Source organism: Mytilus edulis, chromosome 13, assembly GCF_963676685.1.
Source record: "Mytilus edulis chromosome 13, xbMytEdul2.2, whole genome shotgun sequence".
In the NCBI taxonomy this organism is placed as follows: Eukaryota; Metazoa; Mollusca; class Bivalvia; order Mytilida; family Mytilidae; genus Mytilus; species Mytilus edulis.
In genome coordinates, this window is record NC_092356.1 from 45,675,200 (window position 1) to 45,687,377 (window position 12,178).

Below are 12,178 nucleotides of genomic sequence, written 5' to 3' on the forward strand. Positions count from 1 at the left end.
TAAAATCAACACTAAAAATAACGAAGTCGCTATATTTCACTTATGTACTCCCTTAGTTCGTTTCTTTTCCACCTACTGCCCAAGATAATTGCGCCCATAAAATGCACAGCTATCAGAACGTATAATTTCTTTTAATACAGGGGTATCGAATGTAATTTTATAGCTACAATTGTATAGCAATGATGCTTATTCAGCTCTTGCTACAGTTTTCAATTTATTTGCTACAGACCATTTGCCATACGGAGAAAATAACAAGGTTTGTTAAGTGAGCACTTTAATTCGAATGACGATCTAAGAGCCTATTATCAAGAAAGTTAAAATATTTTTTAAAGACACTGCTTGGTACGAATACCACTACGAACACATAAATTATACATGTTATATGAAACAAACATGTTAAGACATATAATTAATATTATTATATACCTTATTTTTGTACAGGTTCATTTGTCTATATTTTATTTTTTTTTAAATATATCTTAAACATAAAGTTATATTATTGATTTTTAGGATAAATTGCAAGAACTGTAATTGAGATTCTAGTGATCTCCGTTTAGAAAGATAATTTTTATTAGACGTTAACAAATATTTTTGTGGGCTACATGCCACGTTCTGTCATTCCGTGTTCAAGGAAACCACCATTTTGAATACTGACTTTTTAGTATATAATTACTAAAAAAACACATTTTTTTTGTGCCGTTAAAATCTTCTTCACATCAATATTTAAACCAATCAGAAGCGAACGAAAAGTATCAATGTATAAAGTATTAATGTTTACAATTGGGAGTATTTCGATGACGTCACATTTTTAATACCTAAGACGAAGTACAGTTTTGCAGACTTTTGTTCATTAATGGCATTTTAGCCAAGATATATGCTTCAGTGGAAATTAGTTTAATATCTGTCATTAATATGGAGATAACTCTATTGTAATTTAAGCTGCCCTTGGTAAAACTTGATTTTAATATACAATAAAGTTATCACCTTATCTTGACTAGACCGGTTGACAGTACATTTGTACTGGTAAAGATTTACTCTATACTTATATTTAAGATATGTTCTTCAAAACAAGTTTAATGTTAAACAACTAAAGCAAACTCAGTTTTGTTGTCAAAAACGTGCATGTTTTTTAAAACGACATTTTTTTTAATTTCTATTTGATTAGGGTCTGACAGAATGTTCTTACGTATACATTACGGAGAGGAAGAAATACTACTCCATTTGGATCCGAAGGATTGATGTAGAAATTCGATTAGATCTATTGTCAAAAATATCCTAATCGACATAATATTGATGAAATATAATGCAAATCTTTCGCTTTACTTTCGTAGTATATATAGATTTTAACCCAGTCATTTGTCATTAAAGTTACATACACGCTACGTTGAGATATACATTTTACATCCGAAGTGATATGAGAATACCGTAACATTATACTAAAAAGTAAGTGTGGCATGAAATATTTTACACTTATTTTCTAAGAACACATCAAACGTAAAATCACAAAAAAGACTGAACTCGAGTAATTTTTCTTACTAGTATATCACTGCATTTTATGTGTTTAAAGCCAATATATATAAATGCGCTTCTGACATAAAAGGGAGTGACATATACTGAAAAAACGTTTTAATTTACACGGCAGTTCGTTCAAAAATTACATATAAAAAAAATGTTTTTAAATGATTATCTTACATATTTTCCTATTTCCTGTTTTGGGCAAGGAAACATTACAAACAATGTATGCTGTATCATTCTTCCAAATATTGGATGGACTTGCTCTCTTTAGCTTATAATATATTCATCTGACCTTTTTTGGTTCACCGCAGGACAATTGTATTGGTCAATAAAATCCTTAATCATGGCGAAACGTCTAGATGATAATCTGCTGAGATAGAAACAGTTTTATGACGATAACTCACGGATTTATATGAATAATTTTATACAGTTAAATGCAGTATTTTCACACATGAAATAATACCCTGTGTCCAATGAAATTTGAGTTGATTGTGAAAATTGAATCCTGCCAGAGGCCATCCGACTGAATATGTTTAATGAGGGATAGATGATGGACACCAGTAGATGTCGAACTTTCACATAGGGATATGACGGAGCACTGGATACTTGAGAATATATACAGACTTATAATTGAACCTTGTTATAATCGATTAATATAGTCATTATCTGTAAACCAAGAAACTAAATCTGACTTTTAAAATTACATGACCTTTTAAAACTTCCAGCTTTCTCCAACAATATTAACTTACGATTATAATTTTATCAGAATGAGACTCTGTTGTTGTGGTTATCATATCATTGGATTGATTTTGTTTTAGTCCTTTTTTCGCACTTACATGTATCTAGTCTTGAGAAGTTATCCGAAAGCGTTAGCTGTATTCTCACTTCAAGATAATGAAAATATTGGTGATGATTCATACATTAAAATGAACTGTCTAAATAAGATTCATCAGTGGCGCTCAAATAAACATTTTTGAAGTTACAACCTCATCAGTAATGTGTAGAATCTACCCATATTTCTTCAGTGGCAAGCTTCATTAAGACTTTTCTTGAGATATCCGTACTCAATGTGACAAATACCGGACACTGAATTGTTCAACTTTTATTCAACATTTTATACTCAATATTTTACTTTTATCATTACAAATATATTCTTAAAATCAAACACAAATATTGATTGCATTATCTGAATAGCATGATGTGCTTAAATTTTGCTGAACTTGCAGGTATAAAAACTTGAACGATGTTCATTTACAGGTATGATTCACAACTATTAAAATTATAGTCAAATAAATGTTGAACAGTACGGTAGAAATATCGACATGATAAACGACGTTCTTCTTATCTAAGGTTAACGTAGAGGGCGTGAGAAAGAGAGTAAAAGGTATGAATTTGTTATTTAAGACTTGTTGATATTTCTCAGTAAGTAAACTCTATTGAAATTGTTAAGCTATTTAAAAGATTTAAATGTTTACATTTGTGTTCTTTATGGTTAACGCTAGCAGTGATAGTCCCGGTGAAAGATTTGGTACTTTTCTGTTCTCATAGAAAAAATTGAAATGAAAAAATATGTGTTGTTCCGAACTAATGGGTTTGAACTCATTTGACAATGTAACATGAAATGATACGGAAATATCTGACATATTTGTTTTTAGTTGATTTCGTTTTTTGCATGGAACTCAATTATCATTATACAGTTGTGTTATTTATGTATATTAAATTGTGCATTTAACACTTCTTCTGATTGACTGATTTTTGTTGTCTATCAGCTCATAGATTTTTTTTCTTGCGACCATGACTTCATCACTGTTTTTCAAGATTCACTTCTCAAAAATTGAATTCAGAATTAAATTTTAATGAATGACTGTAAAATTTGATCTGTCTATTCGAGGTAACCTACAAAATATACAACATTTTACTTATGCCAACATAAAGGAACTTGATGCGACTGTCATACAAGTGATAGGTTCAATGCTATAAAACCAGGCTCAATCCACTATTTTCTACATTTGATAATGCCTGTCCCAAGTCAGGAATATGACAGTTTTTGTCCATTTGTTTGAAGTGTTTTATCATTTCATTTTGCCATTTGATTAGAGACTTTCCGTTTTGGAACTTTTCCTGAGTTCAGTATTTTTGTTATTTAACTTTCTACATAAGACAATGCCCTTTCCAAGTCAGGAATAGTTCAGTTGTTATCCATTCGTATGATGTGTTTCACCCTTTTCTACATTAGAAAATGACCTTTCCAAGTCAGGAATATGACAGTTGTTATCCATTCGTATGATGTGTTTGAGCTTTTTCCATTATATTTGAATCAATCTCGGAGTTCGGTGTTTTTTTGGTAATTTTTACTTTTTAGATAAACCGTTTCTGTCTATTCGACATAACATCAAACATGTGTTGCTCACTGAATAACTCGCAATGTGCAACACATTTTTGATATTATGTCGAATAGGCAGAAACTATTTTACAGTCATTTCTAAATTCAAAAATTAGAGTGCTATCGATGCCCAAGGCGGATGTTTGTCAATAGCCTTCAGTATTCTGAGAAAATCTTGAAGTAATTACCTTCAGACTGTAAGTAATGAAAAGGTCAAGTTGAGGATTTAAGAATAGAAAAATAATTAATTTTAGTTTGTACTAAACACTGTTTTGAAACGGGTATTTTTCTACACAGAAAATTTTTATAAGCTTTATTTGTTTTGTTACTTTTTTTGGGCCAGACACTAATGTTTATGATTTCAAAGAAATCATTATTAAAATGCCAATCGGTAAGAAAATGTATGGTTGTTATAACATATTACAAGTAAATCATAAGATTAGGTCGGAACTATTCAGAAACAATTGTTCTTGTCCGAACAAACTGAATTTTAGACACATACTTCCAATGGTGAACACTTACTAGAGTTTAATGCATAATTATTTTTTTTTTTCAAAACAAAATTTATTTGCATTGCATAATACGCTAGAGTCATCACAGTACACAACATAAAAAAAAATAATATGAGGTTTTAAAAAGGTCTCCATACCGGTCTATGAGTTTCTTCCCGACTTCTATTGTCATACGGATGTCCCGAATTTCTATTACTAGTCATATTGTTTTGAGAACTGTCTCTTCGTTCAATATTGGTTAGGTTAAGTATATTTGATTCGGAAGGAGAACTTATTCCGACATGATTTTCTCTCCTGTTATTCATATTTTGAACATTATGAGCTATACCACTATTAAGTGTCATCGAACTTCCTAAAGATGTATTCATATAAAACAAGGACTGCGGTTGCGTCGAAATTTTAGCCCAGTCAATCGACGTCATAACTGGAAAGACACAGTTCTGAATGGATGAACCTGGCACAATATTAGTCGGAATAATAAACGTTGTTTCACCACTTTGAAGTTTAACGGGTAGAACCTTTAATCCACTGAATATATTTCCAACTGTTAATTCTGAATTTATAGGAACATTTTGCAAAGTGTTAATCTCTCGAAAATTTATAGATCCAGTATTTTGTACTATTCCATCAGACGTTGATGGACTCTGTACTATAAAATTTGGTTTTTCCACTGTCCTCAATGATTCTGGAGATAAACAGTAATCTCTTTTTAAAGCGGAAGTCAACTGAATACGTTCTGATTTATCACTGTGATTTGAAGGTTGGTTGGAATAACTTTCCTTCTGGTAATAGCAATAAGAGGAATCGTTTGAGCTGGATGTTTCTTGGTCTGTATGTTTACCAGAAATTGAAGGGGAACTATGTAGTTCTCGAGTCGGTTTTATACTTTTATCTGATGAACATTTTGAAAGATGCTCGAGCAGTTTTGCCTGCAAGTCTGGTTCTATATTTGGCAAACTTTTTAAGAATGTAGACACTTCTGTTGCACATTCAATAAATCCTATTCGAAATATATCACTATTTGGGTTACCTGTTGATGAAATAGTATAAGAATTATGGTATATATTTATAGGTGTTATGTGAAAAAAGTGATATGCGGGAAAGACAATCAAAATGTATGCATTTACAAACAAATATTAAACACGTTTGATAATGAAAATATTGTGTCTCGATAGTATTATCTGTTTGTGTGCATTGTGGATCTTAAATATGATTCCATGTTATATCAAAAGTACGTTTGCTTATGTGTATGTTTCATGTATACCGAATTGGTCAGAATCGATACATTAAATCTACATTCTCACGAAAGGGGATAGCAGCGCTTTTCGCAAGTTAAAGCACAATTTGAACAATTAATTGATAGTCAAGAGGTTATATAAAGCAAGTCTTGAATTGGATGATGGAAGTGTGGAACGACATTGATGCTTTACATCCCTCGCACGGTCGGTAATGCAAGTCAAAATTTCTCCCCTTATTTTATAGTCGGTCATTTTACGTGGCGGTCAAAAGTGTGTATAAACATTTTTATTCATATTCAGTATATTACATTATTATAATACACATATACGTACTTGAACATTGTTGTCTTTGGAGCTGGCGTAATTGTTTTACTGTCAGTTCCAAAATATCTGCTTTTTCCATTTTATTATGTCTCATACCCTGCAATAAATAATAACACTTTATTATGATGCTCAGATGTATAGCATGTATATTACATGAAGTAACATTTATTACTAGCTTCGTATAGCATTTCGTACGTCTGGTGCGCTTTTACCAATTAACATTTACCACAACCGCTCAAACCTAAGCAAAAGAAACCCAGTAATGTTTATATACGTAAACAAAATAGGTCCTATGACTAAAAATTTATCAAAATATGATTTAAAAAAAGTACAAGACTTAAGTTACTTTTGTTGCAAGAACGGGGGAAAAAACAAAACAAAACAATCGAGAACACCGTACCACTAGCTGTCAAAACATTGAGATAGCAATAGTTTGTCGATGTTCAAATCACATAAATAGATTACGGAGATACAAATCAAAGTGTCATTACAAAACATTTCCAAATATCGACATTACGAACTAAGATCAAATAGCTGGCTGATTAGTCTTTAGCTTGTTACAAAATCATATGTTTAAGTCATACCACTTGATAATGCATCAATCAGAAGATGAGTGATAGACGACTCGTGCTTTATCGTAAATCATATAGAGAAAGAATAGTTTATCAGTTTTCAAAACTCATAAATCTATAATGATCAAACAAATCGAATTAAAAAATCACACACACTGACGTATGAACTTCAAAAAGAGCAGCGAGACTTGGTAAGCGTTTCTTGATTTAAATACATGAACCGCCATCCGAATCTATAATCGCGTAAGACAATAATCAAATAATCATAACGTAATTATTAGTGACTAGTCAAGTATGGTACTGACGTATATGCACTCTCAAATAGTGATAATTTCGTAGTTGTTTAACTATAAAAACCACCTTTTGGACACAAATAAACTAAAAAAGCTACAAGCATCCTTGTTTGACCCTTCGTTAATTATTACTTTGACAGATATGGAACGTTTTATCTTTTGTCACCGTTCATGTAATGAGAGCCCTCTAGTCATTGAGCAATGATGTATCGCAAGATAAACACCGTATCGTGGGAAAAATAATTTTACCTTTTTCGCTACTATCATATAATTAGTTAAACTGAATGTTGGTAGATATTTTTATCATAATATTTCATTTTGAAAATATAACCAGGGCCGTTCTCGTTAGAATTGTGTGTGTTACATGTCCTTAACTTCAAACATTAATTTGATTATATAATATTGAATGAATTTTTCCAAGAACACGTGTTTTAAAAAAAACAATGTATTAAAGATCTCTCTAATTTGTACTTTGTTTAACGTTTTCAATAACTTAGGGTAATCTTGTCAACAAATTTGTTTAAATTAAATATGCTTATATAAAGGGTATGGGGTAGTACAAAAACAATCATTCGGTTGCATGACGTCAACGTTATCATAATGATTAAAAATAACCTGAATTTGCTTCCTTATTTATTTCTTGATTTCCTTAGTTTGCATATTCCTTCTTCCCTAGATTACAGATTGTCCTTCTGTTTCGAGTCGGTTACGATACGATAGTTAAATTTCGAAATTAGTTATCATCAGATTTATATCAGAAGGAATGTGTCCGTCAGTGAGGGAAGATGCTGGAAACCTTACCAATATAATATTATAACTATTGTTGTAGAAGATCTGTAATTAGTTCATTTAGCCAGTAATACATTGACACCTGATTGAATGAAGTTATCAAATAACATATCATTTAACATGTTTAAATCTTACTTCTTTCTTTATAGCATCTAAAAGAAAGGTTTTTAGCTCTGACAGGCTGGCATTGATCCTCGCTCTTCTTCTTTTTTCCATAAGTGGTTTTGATGACTGTAAAAAATGGACATAATGTATCACATAATACAACATTATTCCTACATAATATATATATATATAAATTGGCTAAATAAATTGGCTACTTAGATAATGTTTAATCTGCAATTATATTTGAAGTGTTTAAAAGAATGTTTTTATTTATGTGGTTTTTGTGTTCGTCTTTTTTTTTTTACATTCTTTTTTATTTGCCTTATTTAATTGCAGCTTTGAATGACATACAAGCTATGAGACACAATTTTTATGTTTTTATTTTATCTATTATCGGAGTAAATAATGAAAACAATGTTAACTTATCAACTGCATCTCACAAGAAAGGAATAAAATGGATAAAGTGCACACGCTTCGATTTATCCAAGCCAAGGAAATTATATTTAAACGGACTACGTCTTTCTCAGACACGTCATTGTTTTCTGAAGAAGAACAATAAGTTTATTTTGAGGCCATTTAAAAGTATGGTTTATTCGTATCTTAAAATGAATTAACTAGATACAAATTAATAAAAGAAAAACTTGTATATTCTTAAGGTAATTTTCTTTCCTCGAAATCAAACATAAGTAAATGTTCATAGAAAATCATCGAGAAAAAAACATACATCAATACCAAGTAAAATACTTACTTTCCTTTTCTCCGTTGATGTCGAAGAAACTTTTTCACTTTCCTTCTGTAATTCACTTGTGCATACTTCATTATTATTATCTTCATCAGGGCTGCTGATTTCGTTTTCCATTTGTAGGGAATTCATACAAAACGAGACAAATATGCTAGTCCATTTCGTTTCAAAAACTTATTTAACTAAATAAAGAAGATTTTTTGAATTCATTAGAAAGTAAGTTTTCTTATAAATGTCACTCAAACGTCAAAAAATGGTAACGTGAAAATGTTACCCTCATTTCATTGGCCTATTCATCACTATGTCTCAGATTTGTAGATGTATTCACCTTAATTATACATGGCACGCGACAATATGTTTTAAGATTGTGGGAAAACCACGCCCACCATGAAGCGAAATGAACACCTGTAATGAAGTGATTTACCTGGTGAATTCCTTAACAGATATTTAAACAGATATTTAAAAAGATTATATGTATGAAAGGATCAAACACAAGAGGAACCAAAATGTTTTTACACATTCAATATTGTTTTTTTAAATCTTTTTAGGTTTCAGGTTTATGACTCAAATGTAGCAGACACATGATTTTAAGATATAAAGGGTTTTCACCAAAGTCTGTCCAAACATGATTCGTCCAGACATCTACTCTTGTGCATCATCCATCTTTTCATACTAATTAACTACATGTCACGGCAAGAAAATGATAAAATTTATAGACCTGTCAGATGGACATACAGCACACGTGGGATGCACCTAGAGGAAGTTGGAAACACCGACTTTGCAGGGTGTATGTGGTCTAACGTCAGCATGTCAAGTGACGTTATTTTTGGATGAAATTACAACTCACTTAAAATATCTGCAATGTCATTCAAAAAATATTTCTTTGCCAAATGTGACCGTAAATATAAATTAAGTCATTGCTCTTGTGACTTTTGTCGCTCTCCTTGTGATACCAACATTTGGTTTCAAAAAGCAATTCTGTTGTCAATTTTCAAGCATCCAAGGAGAAGGTACAAATGTCTTATAGTAGCCATTGTGTGGCAATTAGATTTGAAAATAGTGCAATTTCTTGAGCCTTAAATAATTAAGTTAACCCTATAAATAACTGTACAGGTCAATTGAGTGCAGAAAGGTCACTAGTGATGTCACTGTGATGTCATATACATGTTAATAGTTATCAAAGGTACCAGGATTATAATTTAGTACGCCAGACGCGCGTTTCTAAAAATTGATATTTTAGACCTTGAATAACCATTTTACATATATGTTTTAGCCTTACTCATAAAAGATATTTATGTTTAAAACACATTTTGCCACAAAATATTGCTCATATATACAAATTAATGACAGGATCTCAGAATGTTAGGATCTTACGAACATTTTTTTTTTATTTGAAAAAACGAGGAGCAAAACAAATGGCCTTATTATACCTTTTCCTTTTGCGCATACATGTTGCGAAATTATACTTTTGAGATTATATAAGGTTGATGTCATGACAGATTGCAACATCTGAAGCCATGACTTTAAGCCAAATTAACATTTTTTTCAATATAATTGAAATTTATAGAGGAATAGCATGACTCTTTCATTATTCTTAAACTTGTAAAAGCCAATCAACAAATAGATAGAAGTGCATGTGATTATCTTTGGATGAAAAGTAAAATAACAAAAATATCGAACTCCGAGGAAAATTATTAACGGAAAGTTCCTAGGCAAATGGCAAATGGGTAAAGTATCTGTTAACAGATAGAAAATAAATCAAACCATCTAGCCGGATATTCATTTTTTACATCAAAATTGACGTGTATATTTATTGCACAGTAGCTTAAAAATGGAATAATGAATATAACACCAAATAGTTTAACAGATCACATCAACCACCAACATCCGACCATTAGTCGTACATCTACAATATACTTAAAACCTGCAAAGTTAGCTTTACTTACAGAATGGTTTAACTAGAACATGAAAATAAGCTGCTCATTCGTTGCTTTCAATAATACTCACGAGTGTTTATTTCATCTGCATGATCTTTGAATTTTGTATACAGAGGAAAAGAATTTACTTTATATATCATTTTAAAATTTGATTGGTTGATTGGTTGATTATTTTAATCTCAAAACTGAAATACTTTAATACTCTCAGATTTTACTTTTGTTTTTACTTAGACAAAACCTGGTTAACCTCACCATAAGTCGAAGACCTGTTCACAAGTGCAGTGTGTATAATTTAATGCAAATACAATCCGAAACCAACTCAAAAGCACAAAATCAAAATATATCTAGTAATTAATACACATATACATGTATAATAGATACCAAATGTTTTTAAATATTAATATATAACATTTATGCAATCTTAATATTTGTTCTGTAACTAAACGCCTCGTGGGAAAGGATTGAAAATGTATTTATTTCAGAGACATTGCAAATAGTTAACGCCAAACATCTTTGTTATGATTTTTTATGTGCGTTATGATTTTAAACCCGACACCATTTTAACATATGATCAACATCTTAATGCAGAAAAGTGTCATATGTACAATAATTATGAGGCGACTAAAATAGAAAATTGCGCTGTTATAAAATAGCATTAAAAGATTAGTAAAGATTATAAGACCTTTCACATATATTTAACATAAATTTGGATTATTAAGGAAAATTTGAGTACCATAAATATTTAGATTGAAATAAATTATTACTCTTAAATAAAAGTTTTGTTGTAACGTTAGACACAATCCGGTAAAATTCGACTCCTTCCACGGTAACTTTTTAATAAAGTACGCTTAAATGTCAATCACAATTTCTCAACTTCGATTTCACTTCCAAGAAATCCACAAAAAAGTCAATAAAGGCATTTTTATCAGCTTTTACGATTTGTTTAGGTATAAATTTTCAGTCAACAGTATACGTTGCCGATGTTGTCATCTAACAAATATATTCAAAAGGTACAAATCGACTTAAAAAGTTAAATGAGGGGATTGCCATACCGGGTGATTAAATATGGTAGGCGTCTCCCACTATACATGCATTACCCGTTGGGCAATCTGCACTCAAAATTATTTCAAAGTCATACATAGGACATAGTTTGTACTTTTACGTATTTAAAGGCAACAGTAGAATTCACAAATCCGGGTTACACACTTAAACTGATGGAAACACATAGACTACGACACAAAGGAAATACAACATTAAAATGTAACTCACACAGAAACGAACTATAATAAAACAATGGCCATTTTCCTTACTTGCTACAGGACATTTAAATAACAAAAAATGGTGGATAGAACCTGGTTTTGAGGAATACCAAACATCCCGCTTGTATGGCAATGTTAAATAGAACATCAAAATGACAACATTACATGATAGGACTACAATACAAATAAATAGGAGTTAAATGGGAGTTACTAATTTAATATATCCGACCGGAATAAATGTTGCGAATGTGTTTCGATATAGGCCCATTTTATCGGTCAACCAATCTGGCCTCATCACACCTACTGCTTTGCAGAGTTTTTATGATCTCTCTTCACAAAACAAAATTGATGCCACCACAATATAGCATAAAAAGTAAAAACACAAAAACACTGAACTCCGAGTGTCCGATTTGTACTTTTACGTATTTAAAGGCAACAGTAGTATTCTGCTGTTCGCAATTCACAAAACTAAAAAGTGTAATAAACAACATAGCCTCCTGTTCTTAAGC

At 31.0% G+C, this 12,178-nt stretch overlaps 1 protein-coding gene across 1 annotated transcript; it reads right to left on the bottom strand.

The window, feature by feature from the left end:
* Positions 1 to 4,408: 4,408 nt before the first annotated feature.
* LOC139502165 (uncharacterized) lies at positions 4,409 to 8,781 on the bottom strand. The gene is made up of 4 exons (XM_071291540.1): positions 8,480 to 8,781; positions 7,762 to 7,857; positions 5,982 to 6,069; positions 4,409 to 5,440 (listed from the first exon to the last, which is right to left on the bottom strand). The coding sequence occupies exons 1-4, from the start codon at positions 8,603 to 8,605 to the stop codon at positions 4,530 to 4,532; spliced, it is 1,221 nt and encodes a 406-aa protein (XP_071147641.1). The 5' UTR covers positions 8,606 to 8,781; the 3' UTR covers positions 4,409 to 4,529.
* Positions 8,782 to 12,178: the final 3,397 nt, after the last annotated feature.

Excerpts from the sequence above, each read along its gene's own strand:
- LOC139502165 (XM_071291540.1), bottom strand. The coding sequence starts at position 8,605 with ATGAATTCCCTACAAATGGAAAACGAAATCAGCAGCCCTGATGAAGAT. Across the intron at positions 6,070-7,761 it reads TAGATGCTATAAAGAAAGAA|GGTATGAGACATAATAAAAT; the intron begins GTAAGATTTAAA and ends TATTTATTGCAG. Across the intron at positions 5,441-5,981 it reads CCAAAGACAACAATGTTCAA|GTAACCCAAATAGTGATATA; the intron begins GTACGTATATGT and ends TTTCATCAACAG.